Here is a 23,140-nt window from a genome sequence, read left to right on the forward strand (position 1 = left end):
GAGAACTGTCTCTTCTCTTTGACCATGTCACCTGATGCTGGACCAGAGATTCAGGAATTTCATATCTAGCCTATTTGTCCTTGATGTTTCTTGGGCTGTGTTTTGTTCAGCGATTTTGCGTGTGTGTGTGTGTGTGTGTGTGTGTGTGTGTGTGTGTGTGTGTGTGTGTGAAATTAACAGTCTGTCAATGAGACAATGAGCTTTTAACGTACAGCACATACTGTGTAAGCTCTGGATTGTGAGGGACAGGTAAAGAATTTTTACTTATTACTAAGTTGTTTTTCCAAAGATTGAAAGTCCATCAGGTAGGTTTGTGTTGGCAAACATTTTCTCATTTGTCCTAACTGTAATGCGGATTTAGGCATCACCATCCCAGCTTTTGACAGATGAGGAAACTGAGGCTTAAGAAGCTTCCGTTACTTGACTGAGATCACCCTGTCAGCAAGGAAGAGGCTTTGATTTGAATCCAAAATGCAGGTTGCTACCACTACATTACAAAAGCCAGATGTCTGAGATTTAGCATGCATCCTTGTATTTGCAAATAAGGAAGAAATTGACAATCTGATGTTTCCAGTACAAAAAAAAAAAAACCCAAATATCATTCTCCTTTGGGTACTGATTTACTGAAGGGATAGTTTTTAATTGCACCATAAAAATGCTATTGAATCACACTATCTTTAAAAAATTCCATTTAACTATGAATGATAGATTTATGACTCATTTAATTGTTCACTTCTTGAGATTTTGGGGCTGTCTCTTTGCTAAAAATGAGGGGGTGTCTTCATTATTGACACAATCGCTCATTCTTTCAGTCATTTTTATAAATAAAAATATTGAGACAGTATAAATTAGAGAGAGCATGACAGAAGAGAAAGAATAATTACTTGTGGTTTTAACATTTACACAACTGCTGCGAACACATCAGAAGTTCATAACGTTCAAAGTGAAATGTGTTGCACTGTACTGTACTGCTCTCACATTCTGCTTCAGATTTATTAATACATCTGCTTTACTTCCACCCTTGAGGACAGGAGCCCTGTGCTGGACATCTCTGTGAAGCCTACTGGTGTGCTCCCTTCACCACACATTTCATAAATACTACTGGAACTGCATTAAGCTAAACATTATAACCAGAAAGGCCAGAAAATCAAGAATGTAGATGATTATAACCATAGCTCACATTTATTAACAAGCACTTACTCTGGGGCAGAAACTGTGCTAGACCCCTTGCATCAGTTATCTCATTTAATTTTTACAACAATCCCGAAAAAGAGGAGTTTAACAGACTTTTCAAGGGCAATAGTGCCATCCCTAAAATAATTTGTGTATCACATACTTTCCTTGGTTGTTTTATTTTTTTGAATATCTGCCTCTGGAATCTTTTCCCAAACTACTCCTTGGGCAAAAATTTTGGTCCATGGTTTTACGGTTTTCACTGAGTTGCTTAATATTAGAGCCAACTAAAGATTCAGTTTTCTTGATTGTTATGTAAATTAATGTTATAATGTTTGAATATGTAAACTGGCCATAGATTTAGTTTTCTCTTACTACTATATTATAATGTTCTATATTAGTATAGCAGGGCTTTTTCCTCCTTATACTTTAAATACAACATAATCGGTTCTTTATAATAACTGGAGGTGGTGGGTGGACTCTAAGGTCAAGAAATTGTAAAAAGAAGGCATAATGTCTAGTAAAATAGATAAACTTAAATATTGAGTTCAGTTAAAACAATTGAAATGGAGCAATAAATAAACACAGTGAATACTTAGCACCTTTTGGACGTATCAGTTGGTTATAAATTTAAACTGTTTATCCAAGGTTCTTGGTATAATACTTAAGTTTAACATAGCTAATGATCTTTCAAATATGATACTGTATCATGACTAAATATTCTTTGGATTGAAATTCAACTGAAACATACTATGTAAGTGTAACTGCAAAATTTAAGTGATTGGCAAAGGTTTGTCTAAAAACAGCAGATTATACTCTTGGCTGACAGCCTTGAAGCACCGAGTGAGAAAGTCCCTGGTAAGTAAAAAACTGATTTCCAAAAGAGGGGGTTTTTAACCAAATCCCCCCTTCAGCATCTGCTCTCTACTGATGCACAATGTCACATCACTGATGATTATGAAAAAAGCTTTCCTTTCTGTGTTATCTCCAAATAAAATCTTATCGTGATGCCAAAGATAGGGAAGAGGAACCTAATAGGTGTATAAAGAGAAAAGACTGCTTTGAGAAAAAAAGACAAATTCTGAATAAAACTAGTATTTCAGGGGGAAATATTAACTGCTTGAATTTAATATTAAAAACAACCAAGGTTTTATTATCCTTCACACTATTAGGTTAAATCAATGGGATATGAGTAAAGAAACCAATCTTCACAGTACTTTACTGTGTATATATAGAAGGATAGAGGATAAAAAGGATACAATTTGTGAAGTCAGAAATCAGGATAAACAAAGGGCTCTAAAATCTGCTAAAACACTCTCTAGGAAGTTATAACCTAAAATTTTCTTTTTTCCCTCTGGAAATCAAACTCCTTAAGAATGAAGTCAAACCAAAGGGGTTGAAGGCATATTTTACAACATCCTGACTTAACCTGTAACATTTTTCATTTGTCTTGTCTTTGACCTGCCTTTCCCACTTCAACATGAGCCCCTAGAGAATGGTATCAAGGTAATGGTTTATCTATAATTTGCTTGGTTTTGTACATGGAAAGTGAACACTGATTTTCTTGGCAGTAGCTGCATACCACATGCTGTAGCTATCTAATTTGAGGACTAGGTTTTTTTTTTTTTCCTTTAATCTTGATAAACTTGGTTTGGGTTAAAAATATCATTGTTACTTAATTTCATAAATAATAATAATAAAGCAATGCCGTTAGTTATTTACTTATGTTTTGGGTGAACTCCCAAGGTAAAACTGCAAATGAATTCAGAATTTTTAATTCAGAACAATTCAAACTAATGGAACAATACTTTCAAAACAGAACCCAACTATTAACCTAGATTTTTTTCATTTGCTGCTTAATAATACTTTAAAAATAATATAAAAATTGTATCTTTATACTAACAATTAGTTTTCTTATTTGAGGGTAATTAAGTATCTTTCTCCCTTTCTTGAATATTGCAATCTTAAGTTATGTTTTCCTGGGCAACAAAAAATGCAAACTTGTTAAAGCCAATTTTTTAAGCTAAATTTTTAACCACTTCACTGATATTTTAAGTCACTAAGTAAGAATTGCGGAGAAGTCTTTCTGGCCAATAAGAAAGTCAGCCAAGAAATTTTTGATAAGTATTCTTGAAAACAAATACTTGCAAAACAATGGTACTGGTACAGAAAAATTAAGCATTGTCTGACCTTTCCTCTTTCCACTTAGTTCTATTTTGTAATATGCTAAGTGTTTTCTTTTTCAATGCTAGATGAATTACAAAAACATAAGCAAAATTTTATGATTATATTATCATAAAACATTGCGTGTAAACGGATTGTAAAAATATTTGTTTCTTATCTCCAATCTGAGTAAGTACTAAGTTCAAAGGTGCTGAGTCATGACCTAAGGTCTTGCTAGATGGAGTCTTTCCAGAGTCTGGAAACCAGATCTCTTATTCACTGCTCAATATTTATCCACGGCAGTACACTGCCACCATCAACTCTCCACGTATTTAGCTGACATAAATTAAGCATTCCAGAAGTGACAATGCTTGATAACCAAATGCATAAAATAGTAAACAATTAACAATCAAAATAAGAAAACAGATGTTAGTTTCTTTTTATATAAAATTATATCTAATTTATAATAAATGCCAATTAAAATTATTAACCAATATACATAAATCTCCTTTGCCTTACTGTCAAATAGCTATGTAGATTGTAAAATTATCTTAAATGTTCAAAGGAATTCCTAAAGGTTTTTCGTTTCTTTTTTCTCTTTCTTTTTTAGATCTCAACTATGAATCAATAACTCCTTGAGCATACTGGTCCTTTCTACTCAATAAAAGGCAATCGTATTATCAAAGTGAAAACAAAGGATACTAACGGGATAGTGAATAATCCAACACAAGGCATTGCTCTGCTAATCGTTATTTCCATTAAATCTAATGACTACAAAACAACCGAACTTGATCTTACCGTCATCAATAACCACTCAGATTAGCATGTTAAAAGCTTTAATGTGGTCAGGCATGGTGGCTCACGCCTGTAATCCCAGCACTTTGGGAGGCCGAGATGGGCGGACTGCCTGAGCTCAGGAGTTTGTGACCAGCCTGGACAACGGGTGAAACCCCATCTCTACTAAAATACAAAATATTAGCTGGGCATGGCAGCGTGCACCTGTATAGTCCCAGCTACTCGGGAGGCTGAGGCAGGAGAGTTGCTTGAACCCAGGAGGCGGAGGTTGCAGTGAGCTGAGATCACACCACTGCACTCCAGCCTGGGTGACAGAACAAGACTCCGTCTCAAAAAAAAAAGTTTTATAGAGTTATGACAAAATGTTATTTTAAAAGCAGTGACTTTTCATTTAGGTTGTTGAGAGGAAAGAATTAAGTAGTGGATGAATAACCATCAACTGAAACCTTAGAAAAGTCACTGTTACTAACTAATGTATTATAATGACTTGCTGTATATTTCTCTTATACCAAGAGTACAACTCCATCCTGCTACTTCTTTATTACCCTTTGTCTTCATCTTTGAAAGTATTTCAAGTTAAGTGATGATAAGAAGTTGTATTAAGAGGTGATTTGTGATGGTCTGAGATACCAACCCACATTTCATTTACTACTATGTGTCAGCTCTTCAGGTTTTCCGTTAAGAATATTAGAGGAGTTAATGAAACTTTGCTTTATTGGCCCAGGGTACTCAGCCATTTAATCAAATGGTTAATTAAACATTCGTTGTATACTGTTTCAGAAGAATACATTATTTTTGTGAGTTACAGATCAAGGGTATATCTTTTTTTATTGAAAATTACATAATTTATTTGAAATGTTCCTTCTGGTTTACATCAACACTATTAAAACTTCATGGCTAGAAGATCTATTTTTCCCTTACTCAGCTAACAAACATTTACCAAGTATCTGCTGTGTGCTAACACTTATGTGTTAAACTGGGCATACAAACTGAATAAGAAAGAGTTTGCCTCCACAGAGCTGAGCGTCCTAGAGAGATGTGCCCAGATGTTGCAATCATAATGCAATGAGAAATGTAATGTTGGTACAGGCTACTATGTAAGCACAGGAAAGAGGTGCATAACTTGTCTGTTAGAGTCAGGAAAGGCTTTTCTCAAATGGCTGAACTGAATTCTGTGGGATGACAAAGAGTGCTCAATAGCATGAAGCAGAAGAAGGAAAGGCGTGCTAGGATTGCATAGGTAAGAGTAAGCGGCCGTGACATTGCCAAGTGGCGGCACAGTGTAGCAATTAAGAGCACACACTGAGGCCGGGTGCAGAGGCTCACGCCTGTAATCCTAGCACTTTGGGAAGCCAAGGAGAGAGGATTGCTTGAATCCAGGAGTTCAAGACCAGCCTGAAAACCATAGCAAGACCCCATCTCTATAAGGAAAAAAAATTAAAAAATTAGCCAGGCATGGTGGTGCATGCCTGTGGTCCCAGCTACTCAGTAGGCTGAGGGAGGTGGACTGCTTGAGACCAGGAGATTGAGGCTGCAGTGAGCCTAGATCACGCCACTGCACCCAACCTGGGTGACAGAGCAAGACACTGTCTCAAAACACACACATATGAACACACAGTATGGGACCTGACTACCTGGGCTCTTCCTTGGGCAATTACTTAATTTCCCTGTGCCTCAGTTTCCTAATCTGTAGAAAGGGCATAATGTGAACACTTACTTTAAACGACTATTATGAGAATGATACTTTTTGTAGAGTGCACAGTAAGAGCAGTTTAAATGTCTACTGTTAGTAGAGCTGGAGGGCCAGGTTCTTGATAGCAGTGGCAGAAGGGAAGAAGGTTAAGGCTGGAGAGTAGGAATGGGCCCAGGGATAAGATATTCACGGTTAATTTTGAAAGAGAAGCCATGGCTGGATTTTTGGCATGTGAATGATGACCTACAGTTAGCTTAAGGTTTTAAGAAAGAACAAGCAGTCCTGGGGAGACTGGAGCAGGATGCAATATAAAGCAGGGAGATGAATTAGGATGTTCTAGAAACTTACTGGATGATGGTATGATGAGAAAAGGATGGCTCAGGCACTGGATGGGAAAGATGCTACACTTTATGATAAAACTGAGCTGAAAAAAAGTATGCTTACCTTTTTGGTCTTTTAGTATTTATAGGCACAAAATAAATGTTCAATTTACTTCCTTACCTCATGAGACTCTCCCTCCCTCTCACTTTTTTTTTTTTTTTTTTTTACAAAGTGAGATGACTTGATTTAGAAAAAAACTGCAGCTGCTAAAAAGTAACGTAATTGCAGTCTCGCCACTTGGCCTCAAGAGTTTCAAACTTTATCTGAAACCTTGAATTTCAATGACAATATGCAAAATTTGGAAGCTATATTTTGGCCTTTTTGCTTTGGTTTTCTTCTCTGAAAATGTAGCAACATTCTGGCTGGCCTTGTTTTCCTCTGGTGTTATGTGATTCTCTGACATCAGCACAGATATATTCAGCCTGACATATGATACTGGTTGGCATGAGAAAGAAGGGGAAGATGGCTGAGTTTATGAGTAGGACATGACAGCTAAGCTTGAGACTAAGTGGCATCTGCAACAGGTGTTCCTTGGGACCAGAGTTAGAAAGGGCTTCTTCCTCTATTTTTAAAATATGGGTAACACTTTCACAGCTATATAGAAACTGTGAAAACTACATGCTCGTAGCTATAATATGCAATCAAGATATAATATTTATTATCACCAGGGTGGAGTAATTCAGTATCTTTCTTTTGGTTTTCTTCTATTTCTGAATTAGAAGATTCTCATACCTATGGTAGAGGTCCTGAGGTAAGAGGATGAATTTGCTAAGTGCGTAAGATTTTGTTAGTTCAATGTTACTATATCCTACATGTGTCAAACTTTTATGCCTACAGGATTGAGAGTCTTCTCTATCCCTAGAGGATCATTAAACTTAGCCAACTGTCTGGGAATTGACAATGACAGAATAATTGAACAACCAAACACTTTTTATTTTCAATATAGGATTCCAAAGCATTCTAGCTATTAAGCAGTAACAAGCCACTTCCATCAAAGTTGAGTAGGCCATGTTTTCCTCCACATTTTTTTTTTTTTTTTTTACTACTTTTAATGACTTTCAGAACCACTACTAGCTGTTTCCATAATGGCAAGCAAATCGGTGCAGTGAGATATTGGGTAAAACATCATAACATCTAAACCATTTTTCTTATATTATATCTTGGTCTTTGTGACCACCCAATTCTCAGTCCTCGCCATTCTTTCTAATCATAGTGTTTGGCAGAGACTTGGATCCAAGAAACATTGGTCTGGATTTGATCTGGTTCTCATTTTGAGGCTACAAACCACAAAGTATTTTTTGAGGGAAAAAATTTCATTTCCATGTCCAGCAAAATACTACGTGAGTTTACACACTAATTTGACTCGACCTAATTTTCAAAAGATATATAAAATAGGAAGCTAGTGTTATTCATCTTGTTTGCTAATCACTGTGTAGGTCTAATACTTTTTCTTCATTATTCAGTGAATTAGTGAAGAGCCAGCATCAGAACAGAGAAACTCTACCCTCAAATAGATATATTTATAAAAATGTATTTGTAAACCAATTTTCTTTATCTTCTTTCTTATAATTAGCAGGCTATTCTACTTGACCCTGGCAAAATATTTTAATTAGGCTATCCATGGCTATTTCAATAAACTTTATTTTTTTTGACATTTCAAACATAACCTTGTGTCATTCATGCCTGCCTCCTACTATTTTAAATGTATAGCATGTTCCAGCTGCAGAAATTACCATGGTTACTTGTTATGCCAATAGTGAACTGCAGTTGGCATTTGAAAGTATTGTGCTATCTTGCCTCTGCATTGAAAATGACATCGATATCTCAATAATCTCACTATTACAAATTAACACGGAAACCTGGAGAAATGTGACTGAGACAATTATTGGTCACAGTGTAAGAAGTTCTTAGCTGAAATATATTTTAGGGTCTTTTTGGGATGCATTATATTCATGTTGTCTAAGAGCTCATTTTAATGCCAATGTGATTTTATTTTATTAACAGTATTGTTGAATGATTAAAATCTTAACCCCTCCTTTTCTTTATGTACTCTTCTTTAGAAATGCACAGAAGTTCAATACTTCTTTGGCTGGAAAATGATTCACATTTAATGTGAAATGATTAACAGAGAACACAAAAAGTATGGTTTGCTAAAGGTACTCTTGTGTCCAAGGATGGTATCCAGGATTAAGTTGATTGGATCAGAGCCCTTAATTCTCTGCTGACCAGTTGAAGCTTTATTAAGGAAGGTTCTAGTTAATAAATAGTTTTCTTCTAAGTTACTATTTAACCACTCCTGCTTCAGAAAAGTGCTTTAAAAATTCTTGGTGTCATTTTTCCATGCCTCTCACAGATCTCTTAACTTTATTTGTTCAAAAGACTTTGTCCTGCAAATCACCTAGTAGAAGAACTCAGAATAATGATACATACTGCAGTATGGAGTCTGGGCTTACCTGCACTGGTGCCTGCACCAGATGTGAGGTCTCCACCCATCAGACCACCTATGGATTAAAGAGGAAGATCAAAACGAGAAAGGCTAAAGGCCCACAGAACAAAACACTTTACCTTCAGCAACCTCAGTATTTTGTCCTCTTGCAATAGTCATAAACTTGTAAAGTACAACCCAAGTCAGATGGCTGACATTTGTTTTATTGTGCCATGCTGTGCTCAAACGTTAAAAATACATTCAATCACTGACATTTTGCAGAATCTTTTTTCTAAGAAAGTTACATTTAAAAAAATCCAGTCTTTGGTCTCTGCATTTTTATTATTTCTAAGTCTAGGTTTTCCCTAAGCAGATGTTTTATAGAAAGTGAAAGAAAGAGTAAGGTCTACTATATGCTCAGATGACCTCACATTTGATGTTTAGTTCTTTGTAAATATGTTTTATGCCATTAATTTGTGCAATGTTAATTGTCCAGAAATTTGATCATTTCATGAATCTACCCACATTTACTACTCAAATCTTATTGACTGACACAATATAACAAATTTTTCACCGGCCACAAATAAAGAAACATATGCTTATTCATTGCTAACTTTAGAAAGTATGTTAAAATTTGGCAATGTTTATTTATGAGAGTCAAGATGTTTCAATAAGGTATTGAATATAAAAATTACTTTTAGTTTTGGGCCTGGCGCGGTGGCTCATGCCTGTAATCCCGGCACTTTGGGAGGCCGAGGTGGGCGGATCACGAGGTCAGGAGATAGAGACCATCCTGGCTAACACGGTGACACCCTGTCTCTACTAAAAATACAAAAAATTAGCCGGGCGTGGTGGCGGGTGCCTGTGGTCCCAGCTAGTCGGGAGGCTGAGGCAGGAGAATGGCGTGAACCCAGGAGGCAGAGCTTGCAGTGAGCCGAGATGGTGCCACTGCACTCCAGCCTGGGCGACACAGCGAGACTCCGTCTCAAAAAAAAAAAAAAAAAAAAAAAAAATTACTTTTAGTTTTGAAAAAAACAACATTCAGCCAAAAGAATAATAGTGAGAATATCATCTAGATTTTCTAATTGCCTCTAAGTGATACTCTGTAATTATTAGTTGGTTCAGGTTTTGGAATTAAAAGAAAATGTTTGTTTATATATATACATATATACACACGATTTTTTTTTTTTTTTTTTGAGACAGCACTTGCTCTGTTGCCCGGGCTGGAGTATAGTGGCAGGAATATGGCTCACTGCAGCCTCAACCTCCCAGGCTCAAGTGGTCCTCCCACCGCAGCCTCTCGAGTAGCCGGGACCACATACACAAGCCACTGTACCTAGTTAATTTAAAAAAAGAATGTTTGTAGAGATGGGGTTTCTCTATGTTGCCCAGGCTGGTCTTGAATTCCTGGGCTCAAGCAATCCTCCCACCTCAGCCTCCTAAAGTGTTGAGATTACAGGCGTGACCCGCTGCATCTGGCCTTCGTTACAGTTTAAGCAAATGTTCATTATTTCCAATCAGATAATATTTTGGAAATACCGTATCAAATTCAAAAAAATGAGCATGAGTTTATCAAATAGGAAAGTGAACTGCATTCTAGTATGATCTGAAAGGAATACATGTGGTTACTGAAAATTCATACGAAAATTTTCAAATATATTCAAAAGTCAAGAGAATGGCTCAATGAAGTCCTTTGTATACATTTCCCAGACTCAAGATTAAAATTTTTTATTTGGATGAATTTAATTGTATTTTCTATATAAAGCTTCTGTAACAAAAATAGTAATACATGTTTGGTTTTAATTGTAAGGCAGATATATAGGTATTCTACAGGAAAATTCCTCCATGAATAAACTATTTTCATACAGCTATGTGTATGTAGGATACATTAAAAATTTCCTATAGAGTACTTTTAAAAATATGAAATGCAAATATATAATGGTTTGCTGTATGTGACTTAGAAATACAATTATTTTTGATGCTGCTTCTGGAAATATAAAGGAATAATTTTGTTATATTCAATACGCATTGACTTGGTTCCTACTGTTAGTTTAGCAAATCAAGAGAACATTCTTCCCTTAAATGTTCTTTAAATCCAGTATCAAAATAGACATATATTAAATACAATTCATCATAATGTATTCTGATTGTTCTAAGTACTAAGAATGGATGAACTTTTTTTGAGCAATAATTTATTTTTCTCTTGGACACTGTGAATTGAACAACAGCAAGTAAAAGTGCAGAGACAAATTTGGGGCAGGTGTACATGTGTTTAATTAACTTCATTTCTGACTCAGCTTTGTTTTTATTTCACATGTCTTACAAATGATGCTATCTTATCATATTTCCTTTCTGCCTAAGTCCTTTGTGGGATAAGTTACTGTATAAATAAAAAAAAAGACCCAAATAATAAATAACTAAGTGGGATAAATACTATCACAGAACACAGGGGAAGGTTTCACAGAAGTGGTAGCTTGGCCAGGAGGAAGAGGGAAAATGGCATTTTAGGCAGGGAGGACGAGTAGAAGTAAAAGTGTGGAGAAAGGATATCTGACATCCTGTTTGAGAGTATGTGGTTAAAATATAGCCACAGGAGGAGATAAGTGACAGAATGAAAAAGATAAACGGCAGATTATGAAAGATTTCGAAAAACATACTAAAGAATTTAGGCTCTATCATGCAGGAGACCTAGCTTGGGGGTGGATGGTAAGCCATGAAGGAGAGTAAGTGGAAAACCAGAAAACATCTCGTAGATAAAGCAGTGTTGGCTTTGCCGAAAATGGTTCCTTCCAACTATTTGTTAGCATTACATCCTTATGAGGACATACCTGTGTTACCTGCACTTGGAGGTCGATGTGTTACACCAGGAGACATACTATTCCTCTGCAGAGAAGGGTGAGCCAGTGGCAATAGGTTGGGGTTTCCCAGTGAGCTGACAGGGTTGCTGTACACCAAACTGTTGTGGCTGGACACTGGGATGGAGACTGGCATCTCGAAGTTGGGAGGTGGAACAGCCTGCAGGAACAGAAAACAAAACATAGGTAAAAGAAAAGAATTAATAACAGAAGCTCTTCAAGACAGACAGCCCTTATTTTTCCAAGAAAAATTCTACATTCCAAACTACTTTGTGTCTAGAAGACCATTAAGAAGAGCTCTCAAGACGTTCAGATCATAAATTGATTTCTTAAATGTGCTTAGAACTCCTTCTTTGCAACCATTAAAAAACGTTTCACTTTTGTTTAAAACAAAGCCCCATTTCATTAGACTCCATTGTCTTTGGATTCCATTCTATTAAGTAGTAATTTTTCATTTCTGATATCTGAATCTGGTGCCAGAAATGACTGCAAGATCAAAGGTGCCTGATTGTGATGACTTCACAGAGAAAAAGGATTAAAATGCAAACCGAAGCCTTTGATTTAATTGCTTATTGAAGCATATTTATGTAGAAGTTTAATGATAGAAAATCATCTTCAAGCATGTGCATAGCACATATACCTTAATTATCATTTTTTAAAGTCTATGTTTTAAAAGTAACTCTAAAGATAATAGGCATTTTAACATACAAGATTCAACAGAGCATGTATCATTCAATAATTCACATTTTGAAGTGGTAATTCAGAAAACACTATGCTTCATATTTTGGTATGTACCACCACTGACAAATGGCAAGACCTGTATCTCAGTTGTGAAAGTTGGCAAATATTTAGTGAACTGAAGCTGTGTGGATGTCTAATTAGATTAATCCAGGTTTCAATGATTTATTTTTGAGTAATTATTTTGTCAATTTAAGCAAAATCATGTTTGTGTTTCTGCTGTACTAACTAGATGAACATAGGAACATAATTGTAGCTACTTTTTTTTTAAGCATTACAAGTAAAAATACTCTTTGAATATAATGCCAGAGAACTCATATAGTATCAAAGCATATGGCATTCTTAATATAAAATGGACATATATATGGAATAGGATTTATAGAAGGCATTAAGGCATTCCCTTGGGGGTTCTCAATAAGTTATTGTGCAAATTTAAATGCATATGTGCATGAGGCTCAGTTGGTTGGTTTTTTTGGTCCCATTTTGTTTTTACTATTGTTTGCCCTTAGTGCTAACATCCACTTTCTGTTACTGTTTGGTTGGCTGGCCTGCATCATACATCTTTCTGTGTAATATTTCTCTGTTTATCTTGGTGATGATCACAATACTTTTCTTTGTTTATGTTTATGCTCCCTTATTATTTATTTCCCATTTTTCTTTTCTTCCATGTTCTGGACATGTCAATCTTGACAACAGCAAATGCTTTACATTCAAAACTCTTTTCTTTCACACATCTTTGATTTTTCATTTGTATTTTATTTCATATTTACTTTTATGATTATATTATTATTTTTAGACAGAGTCTCACTCTGTTGCTTAGGCTGGAGTGCAGTGGTGCCATCTCTGCTCACTGCAACCTCTGCCTCTCTGGTTCAAGTGATTCTCCTGCCTCTGCCTCCCAAGTAGTGGTTGGCATGTGCCACCACACCCAGCTATTTTTTTGTATTTTTAGTAGAGATGGGGTTTTGCCATGTTGCCCAGGCTGGTCTTGAACTCCTGAGCTCAGGTGATCCGCCCACCTCGGCCTCCCAAAGTACTGGGATTACAGGTGTGAGCTACCGCATCTGGCCCAATCTGTCATTGTTTTAGAGGGAAATAAAAATGTTCAAGTGATATAAGTAATATGGTCAGTCTTTATTAGGCTTTATCTACAGTAAACGGGAAATAATTTTTGGATAAACATCATGACATAATGGAATATAAATGTTTGATAAGACATCAAATAATGAATTTAGCCTTACATGTCCAGCCCCCTTTTAACAACAAAAAATCAGCATATGCTGTAAAGTCAAAGTCTATAGCATGAATAAAATATTGTATTTCTTCATTAAAAGGCCAAATAAGGATTGCTCTAGCATACCCAAGAAAACAAAGTAAAGTGATTCTACTAGGTATATTCTCCACTTGCTCCATCCAGACCCACCCTCTAGCCCCTTCACTGTACTGTGTGCCCAGGAGCTGACCCTCCAGACTGCATCAACCAGGCTCTCCTGCCCTCTAGCTTCCAACTGGTCAGTGGGGGAGGCACCAGCAACAGCACAGAGAGCAGGAGGGGAGCGAAGTCAGGGTATTTTTTTATAGTGGCATCATCCTTGCTGGGCCACAGGCTGGCTGAGGCTGCGTTTCTCTAGCGAAGACCCCATCTCTTTTTGAGTTGTTCTCTCCTATACACATAGATCTTGCTGTGATCTGGTACTTTTCCCCTCCACTTAACTCTTTCAGGTCTAGAGATAGGAACAGCTTCTAGGTTGCAAGCCCTAATGTACTTCATTATTCTCTCAGGTTTCCCTTAACTCTACCCATCTGTAAACAGTCCTTTTAACAAACTCTCTTCAATTACCCTTTAGAGTTTGCCATCTGTTTCCTGCTGCAACCTTGGGCCATAATAGTAACTCTCTAGATCTAGAACACTGGTACTCTACAGGGGTGGCACTGTCTCCTTAGGGAGCATTTTGGAAATCTGTTGGACTATCTCTGGGTATCAAAATGACTGGAGGGTGTGACTATTACACTGGCTCAAGCAGTGCCATCTCTTGCCTAGATAACTGCAGTCACGTCCTAACAGATTTACCTGCTCCAGTCCTTGCCATCCTTTGTATTTTCAAACCAGAAATTAGATTGACCCTTTAAAAGCTTAAGTCATGCCAACACTCCTCTGCTCAAAACCTGTGAGGGCTCTCATCTTAGAATAAAAACTCAAGATGAGAATTTTTTTCTTCCAAGGGTCCACAGGCCCTATTAAGTTCTAGCTTTTGCCAACCTCCGTTATCTCATCGCCTAACACCTTCTGCCTCCCTGCCTCATTTCCATGACGAACTGCATCACCTCCTTCAAGTCTCTGCTCAAAATCTGGCCTTCTCTTGGAAGCCCACGCTGACCACCCTATTTAATCCTGCAATTTGTCCTGCCCCTTGCCCATATCCTGATCTCTTTCTCCTGCTCTTCTTTCTCCTTGGTTATAAAATCATTTATGATGTTGGTTAAATAGTGCCCTTTTGCTGTGAGGCAATGCAGAGCCTACTCTACTTCTTATTATACAAACTTAATATTTTTCTTCAAAGGAGAATTTTTAGGAAGACACTCTACTGACACAAAAGTAAAGCTTCTATTTACTGTATATTACTTATTGAGCAGGCACTGTGCTGTATAGTTGACATACATGATATGATTTAACCTTTTAAACATCCCTTGACCATAGATATAACTCTTTCCTTTTCAAATTGGTAAGTTTAAGTAAGTGACCCAAAGTCATCTAACTAGTGACTGAGTCTGTTGCTTTTGCTACCAAACACTATGCAACACAGTATAAGTTTTTGGATAGAAATAAAATGCTGTAGTCAGAAATCATTCTGTTAAGTGAATAAGGGCTATATATTAGCAGTTTATTATCTTTGGACCATGTAAATAATAAACTAAATGGGTTCTCATGAAATGTGGGTGAGTATCTACACTGGAGTGTCTCAGGTTTTAGGAAAAAATAAATCTTAAAGACTCCCCTTTTCCATATTTGCTTAGAGTTGGTATTTAAAGCCGTCTCTGGGCTACAAATGTTTTAATTTGAATTCACTGTTCCTACTTATAAATGTTTAACTGTTACTAGGTATCTAAGGATCTGCTATAAAACTATATCTTCCCTGAATATGCTATAGAATGTTGGTTGTGTCTCATTAGAGAGCAAAGCCCATATCCCCTCACCCTTGGGTGATTATATGCACATCCAAAATAAAGAGGATTATTAATAATTATGAAATGAGTTCAGAACCATCCAAACAAGCAGGTCAGTGAAAGTCATTCTACTCCTTCCTTCCTCTGACTATTATCCCCAAGAATTAATTCTTCAGTTTCTAGAATTCTGGATCAGAAACAACTGGATGATAATGATTATTATAAAACTACTTTGTGATTGGCTAAGCAGTCAAATATAATTATGGTATCAGAGTATAGTTGAAAATTTCAAAATTCATAAAATATACCAAAATCATTTGTATTCTATTAATCTTTTGCTTTGTTTCCTTATCTGTATCAACAACTACCTATAATAATTTTTTAAAATTTAATTTTATTTTAGATACATGTGCATGTTTGTTACATGGATATACTGCATACTGGTGGGGACTGGATTTCTAGTGTACCCATTACCCAAATAGTGAACATTGTACCTAAGAGCTAATTTTTCAAACTTCACCCCGCCCTGCTACCTTCCCCGCTTTTGGAGTCCCCAGTGTCTATTATTTCCATCTTTATGTCCATGTGTACCCACTGTTTAGCTCCCACTTCTAAGTGAGAACATACGGTATTAGATTTTCTGTTTCTGAGTTAAAGGAACTATCTATAACAATTTTGAAAGCAAATTATAAGCTTAAAAATGAGCACACTGAGAAGATATTTTAGAAAATCAGAATAAACACTAGCCTTTCTATCAGGAATCTCAGTTACAGTCCAGGTTATGTAATAAATTGCCATTTAACCAGGCAGGTCATTTAATCTCCCTTGACCTTGATTTCCTTATCTAAGGCATGAAATGGTTGTATCCATGAAGAGATGAAGCTGCTCTAAACATTTCAGGGAATGCAAATGCTATAATCACATAAAAATATTTCCAAGAAATTGGCATTATTATTTTTCTCCTTGACTTTTCAAAATTAGGAAACTTGAAAGCATCTACATTTAAACAATTTTTTTTTTGTCTAAAAAATGAAAGCCAAAAAGTAGTTAAAAACACCAAACTTGCAAAGACTTCAGGGCCAGGCTCCAACTTTTACAAACACTCAAGATAGGAAGAAAGAGAGAATTTGGGGTGATTAAATGAAATGCTGTCAGCAGAACTGGCTATGTAATTTGCAGGGCCCAGTGCAAAATGAAAATGTGGGGGCCCTTTTTAAAGAAGTATTAAGAACTTCAAGACAGTGACAGCAGAGTATTTAACCAAGTGCAGCCCTATGAGAACAGGGCCAAGTCGAGGGCCCATGAAGCCGGTCCCAGCTTTGAAGGACACAGACATGACAGCTAAAAAACTTTTAGTTTCTATCCCTGAACAAAGTGATCATGGTTACTGTAGTGAGTCATAATCGGAAAAATATCTGAACTCTCATCCAAAACCCACTATTTTCCCAAACTTACCACAAGGAAAAGTCCAATAAAAAAATCAAATAAAATAGTTAAAGTAAAATATTTTTAGTTAATGGGCCCTCTTTTATTTAATGTGAGTGATTGAACTGAATCTTCCCCCCACCCTTTTTTTGCCACTAATGACACCTTTAAATTTTGATTAACCATTACCAGCTGCTGGGCTGTAGTAGAGGAAAAAAAAAATCATACAACTCTGATGACTTGTGAGTACCAACGCTGGTTATCTAAATTCCCTCAAGGCTGCCTGACAAGTCTATCATGGACTTGTTCATTCCCTCTCCATCTCCTATTCCTCATGATGTCTAACTTCTCGGTCCTTTTTCAATCACCTGCTTCCTCCTTCCCTAATTAACTACAGAAGCTAAACTAAATACATTAAAAAACAAAATAGCCAGGCGTGGAGGCTCACACCTGTGATACCAGCACTTTGGGAGGCCGAGGCGGGCGGATCACTTGAGGTCAGGAGTTCCAGAACAGCCTGGCCAACATGGTGAAACTCCATCTCTACTAAAAATACAAAAACTAGCCAGACCTGGTGGCAGGCACCTGTAGTCCTAGCTACTTGGGAGGCTAAGGCAGGAGAATCACTTGAACCTGGGAGGTGGAGGTTGAGGGGAGCCAGGATCACGCCATTGCACTCCATCCTGAGGCACGGGGTGAGACCCCGTCTCAAAAAATAAAAAATAAAAATAAAAATAAAATAGAGGTCATTATATGGTCACCTACTCAGTGTAATTCTACCCAGCTACCACCTTAGCTACACCTGGCTCCATCTGTAACACCTTCTTGTTTAGGTCCCATCCTCCTTCCCTTCCTTGAGAGGCTTTGCCATTCTGTCTCCATTGTACCTGTATGCTCAATCTTTTCCTTCCTCCAAGCACTTCTCCTCTGCATGTAAATAATCTCAAGCGCTTTCATTTTAACTCCTCCCTTGATCCTACATACAACATTATTTCTCTCTCTTCATAGCCCATTATTTTGAAGAAAATATATACTGTTTCTTTCCACTTTCTCCCTTCCCTTTTACTCTCAATCAACTTGCACCCGCCTCTCATTCATTCAGCCCCTTTCCTAACTTCTGCTCGTTCCTCAGACGGAGGTGTTTTCTCTTGCTGTGAAGCCCAGCATGAACCATGGCGAACCCAGCATGAGGAAATGCTGCTCGACACAGTTCCAAATCACCCATGAATTATTTTATGTAATTGAGGAATATGGGCATAAATTACAGTATACCAACAGGTGACTGCAATATTAAATTTTCTGTTTTAAAAGGGAAACTCTTCAAACTGGGTCTTCGAAATAGAAAAACAGTCTTGTAATGTTTTTAAAGAGGTGGAGACACTCTCTACATACAAAGGGCAGAGTGTCCTTGCCCTGCTGTAAATGTTTTAGCAGCTGTGGAAACTTTCAACAAAATTGACTTCCAGCAACTCAGAGCGATGTGCAAAAACTGGGCTTTTCATCGTGAAGACTGAAGCACTTACTAAAGAGATGGAGACTCTGTGGCATAGCTCGGAGCTGGGTGGCTCCTTCTCACAGCTCTGCCCGTAAACTCTAATGTGGTTTTTCAGCCCCTACCACACACCACTGCACCCCTTAAGAAATCACGTATCTTGATTTTGAACTCTTTACGTAACAGGCTGAAATCCTGTGAGGGAATCCAGGTGTGTATTGCATGTCTCTCTCCCTAAAGTATGAGAAAAAAGATCCAATGTGCATTCTTCCAGAACTTTAGGGGTTAAAACTCCACCTATATGATCGCTTCCATTGAGTGATCAGCAGTACTGCATATATCTGTCTTCATTCCAACTGTGCAGGGGATTCTTACTGTCTGACACACCTAAGGTACTCTGCCTTAACATCCTACACTTACAAAGCTTAGTGCACAGCTGCTCCACACCAATGTATTATATAGCAAGAGAAACTCAGACCATAAGAACTAAAAATTGGCCCAAATGGCTTGGCGCAGTGGCTCACGCCTGTAATCCCAGCACCTTGGGAGGCCCAGGCGGGTGGATCACCTAAGGTCAGGAGTTTGAGACCAGCCTGACCAACATGGAGAAATTCCATCTCTACTAAAAATACAAAATTAGCCGGGCGTGGTGGCACATGCTTGTAATCCTAGCTATTCGGGAGGCTGAGGCAGGAGAATTGCTTGAACCCGGGAAGCAGAGGTTGCGGTGAGCGGAGATCGTGCCATTGCACTCCAGCCTGGGCAACAAGAGTGAAACTCCGTCTCAAAAATAAAAATAAATAAATAAAAATAAAAATTGGCCCAAATGAGCCGCTTCTTTTTTTCTTCTAGGCAAAATAAAATACCAATGGATATTTTATTATTTAATAATTCCGGACATAACAAGTATGCATGGCTACATATAATACTAAATACTCCATTTCATAAAGTGCCCACTATGAATGTGTGCATATAATAGTCAGTTTTATGAAACCCTGAAGAATTTACAGCACTTAGCTTTCCTTCATATTACAGTGTATTAATAATTCTGATTCAACAAAAGTTCTACTGCTGACATTTCATTTAACAAAAGAAGCAGATAGGTATTTATAAGGATAGAAATTTTAATATGCACACATTTTGTAAATAAGTTTTAAAGTGTTCAATTTAATTCAATTCAGGTTTGAGTGTGCAGCTACTATGGTAAAGTATTAATTTATCTTGTGAGTGCAGTTGTGAATTTGGCCTCGAGCTTTGTCCCCACGTATCTGCACTTGTAATCACCAAAACATATTTTCACTTCAGTCTCTCTCATTTCTCAGGTTTAGGCTGTTTTGCTAACTTACAAAAAATGAACTTTTTTCAAAAGGAACTGATGGCCTACTGAGGAGCTTGTATACAATTAAGGTTCAGACACTAACATTAGTTATTCAGAAGGTATGTGAGCCTTGGGTTTCACCCCTTTAAGCCACAAAATTAACATTATTTGATTGATGACAGAATCTAATAAAAAGTATGTACTTTCCTCCTATATATGTGGACAACAAAATAATACATGCAGTTATTTCTCTTAAATATCTGGCAAGGCATATGATTGACTGTTAGAATTTTTTTCATTTGGTTAAAACAAAAATTAGCCAAATGTTAAAGCATGGAAAATGTTGGTGGCAAAGCGGATAATATTCTGATAAAGCTTTAAAATCACCCCAGCACACAAACATGTTGAAATCTTACCATTAGGTTTCATGCAGTCTGTTCCCTGCAGCGAGCATTAGCTTTAACCCTTCAGTGCTGTTGTTGAATTTCATGTATAGGGAGAGGGGCTGAAGTTTTATTCAGAAATCAGCTTTTATTTAGGTGATGATTGTCAGTTTACATGAAAGAATTGCTGACCCACTTGTGTATCTGCTCTTAGCAAACAATGTATAATCTATGTATTTTATAGCAATTCTCAAACTTGCTTGGAAGGAGGTTCCAGTGTTTTACTCGTGTATTGTGATTTGCATGGACTGTGTGTTTAAAAGATTGGGTAAATTTAGGGTGTGTCCCAAATCTTTCTCTTCCTGCTGTGAACTGTTCTACCTCAGAATGAACTTTTCGATGGCAACTCTGTTAGATTACATAATCTCAGCATCCTTTAGGGTTTGCTTTCTAAATGAGCTGCCCATGGGATGAGATGGCTATTTATCTGTTTGACTTTCCGAAGAGTCTTAGAGAAAGCCATCACTGAGAGGGTTAAGGTATGTTACTGCAGCAGTTATCAGCAGACCAGCCATCTACCTTTGGTACTTACAGGAATTTTATGACTCTTGATCATATTATCAAATTCTTCATTAATTTTTTTGTATTTTTCTTCAGTGCGTGGGGTGAGTGCATAAGAGGAGTCGGGATCGGGGCTTTCACAGCCTTTGTTTTCTTTCTTGTTCAATGCCTGCCAGGTTCAGAGAAATATCAAGAGTAAAAAAAATGAAGGGTGTTCTGAGTACTTACACACAATCTTTGCCTGCTGATCATTAGATCAATATCTTCGTTAATTTTCCTGTACTTGTCCTCAGACTCAGGGCTGTGACCTACGGAATCGTCCGCATCGGGGTCTGGGCTGTCACAGCCATTAAGGCCCTTCTTTCTCAACGTCTGAAATACATAATTTGGAAAGTTCAAACCTAGACAAAGGCTGTAAGAGACATTCAGGGGCATTAAAGAAGTTCAAGCTGTCCAGTATTTCAGGTTATTACATATGCTTTATTCTATTAGGGAAGAGAAACCACAGATGAAAGCTGAGTCATTTCAATCGAGTGCTCATCAGCAGTTTAAAAAAATAAAAGCGAAAGATTCCTCTTGCAACTAAATTCAGTCAATGAACAGAGGGTATAAGGACTCAAGTTTCATGATACAGAATTCTTACGTGCTTCAAATATCTAGTGAGAGACAATTACAGCAGAATACAATTAAGGTGGCAAATTGCAACACTCTCTTCCCACAGAAAAATCAGAAATCAGGACGTTACACAATGATTTCCGAACCTGTGATGATGACAAAAGCAGAAATGTTGGAAACAGATCCAAGTGTGAATTTAAACTAATGGCTGGCATTAGTGGTGTCCTGTCCCCACAGCCTCCACTTCTGATGTACTTGACAGCTAAAGGGTGTAAGAGAACACAGCTAATATCCCCACCAAGCATCGGTGAAGAATGCTCAGACGCTGTGCTTATATGGAGAACTACTTTTGTTTGTTAGGGTTCTATATATGTGAAAATCTGATCAAAATTTATAATACTGAGAAGGTCTCTTCCTAAACACAGGTGGAAAGAAAAGTGAAAACAGCTGAGCTGAGTAAGGAAGACGAAGAACACTGAAAACAGGTAACCAAGTCAATAACTACCAAACTAGCAAGGGTTCCTCCTAGTTTTTCAGCTGAGTAGGAATCACCCTGAGACTGACACATGAAAGTAAAAAGTCAGTGCCTCATCTTGAACCTCCTGTCTCCTGGATGTGGGTCTGGTCTAGTCTCAGCTGTCACAGAAGAATAAATACTAATGTAACATTGTAACAGAAAAAGTATAAGTTAGGAGTCTTCAGTTTTACTTGGTTTTTTAAATTTGAGACAGGATCTTGTTCTGTCGCCCAGGCTGGAGTACAGTGGAGTGATCTCGGCTCACTACAACCTCTGCCTTCTGGGTTCAAGTGATTCTCCTGCCTCAGCCTCCTGAGTGGCTGGGTACATCACCATGCCCAGCTAATTTCTGTATATTTAGTAGGGAATGGGTTTCTCCATGTTGGCCAGGTTGGTCTCAAATTCCTTGCCTCATGTGATCTGCCTGCCTCAGCCTCCCAAAGTGCTGGGATTACAGGCTGAGCCACCACAACCTGGCCTGCCTTTTTTTTTTTTTTTTTTTTTTTACTAATGGTTGTCAACTTAATTGTATACAATTCGATTTACAGAGATAATGTTATGTTTTTAGAGATCATAAAACTTCTGATTAATCATACAGTTTGTCATGTTAATTATTAATAGACTAGCAACATTTCTGAATTTTCCTGGTACCACCAAGATCCGTTATAAAGAGATGCATACCTAAGTGTCTCTCATTAATGGAAAGTTCAGCAGAGCTCATCTTTATTAAAGACAGAATTCACATACAAATAAAGCAAAAGCTGCGACATCAAGCTAAGGAATTCAAAGCTGAGATAACACCCCATCTTTAATTCATGCAATTGGGGAAAATAAATAAAACAACATGAGTTAAAAAGGGGGGTGTCAGTCTTAAAAATCTAAACTCCTTGGCTCTTATCAATGTGTAACAAATGTAACACTATTTAAAATTAGTTTCTGAGGCACTGAATATTTTCACTTAAAATAAAAAATCAAGAAAGCTATGATTTCTAATATATCTGGGATACACAGTGGCTCTGTAAATATTTATTAATGTTATAGTGGTATAATATAACAAATAAACATATGGTTACAGCTTATTATGTGGTAAAATGTTTGAATATTAAAATGAATATTTTGACACAGCATGATAAAATATACATTTACAATCTTGGGGAATTTATAATTGGTGGGGCCACCTGTCCCCTTATCTTGGATCTACAGGCATCATTTTTCACTCATAACAAGTACTTTTAGAGACTTTCTACAGTAATACTATAAAGAACATCACAATACATTAGAATAATAATTTTATTTACTAACTTAACTTCCTGTGCTTCATACTCTTTTCTTATTATCTCAACCACAAAAACATTCTTCTGGCTGATAACTATTGTATTATGATGTGTTTCTGCTTTGATCTCTGCATATCTTTGAGCTTTTAAGAATACTTTCTGAGTGT

General features: G+C 37.1%; 1 protein-coding gene across 33 annotated transcripts in view; it reads right to left on the reverse strand.

The window, feature by feature from the left end:
* The window catches only part of MEF2C (myocyte enhancer factor 2C), a 170,523-nt gene that overhangs the window by 21,490 nt on the left and 125,893 nt on the right, over positions 1-23,140 (reverse strand). For 32 of the 33 annotated variants that reach the window (XM_055387494.2, XM_055387503.2, XM_055387501.2 and 29 more), the window contains 3 exons: positions 20,796-20,939; positions 11,459-11,645; positions 8,659-8,706 (listed from right to left, as the gene is read on the reverse strand). In XM_055387494.2, the coding sequence (XP_055243469.1) occupies positions 8,659-8,706; positions 11,459-11,645; positions 20,796-20,939 (379 nt within the window). Of the gene's footprint in view, positions 1-8,658; positions 8,707-11,458; positions 11,646-20,598; positions 20,737-20,795; positions 20,940-23,140 lie in introns of all 33 variants that reach the window. The other variant, XM_055387508.2, reaches the window with a different exon arrangement.

The sequence above is a fragment of the Gorilla gorilla genome, chromosome 4 (assembly GCF_029281585.2).
Source record: "Gorilla gorilla gorilla isolate KB3781 chromosome 4, NHGRI_mGorGor1-v2.1_pri, whole genome shotgun sequence".
NCBI classification, from domain to species: Eukaryota; Metazoa; Chordata; class Mammalia; order Primates; family Hominidae; genus Gorilla; species Gorilla gorilla.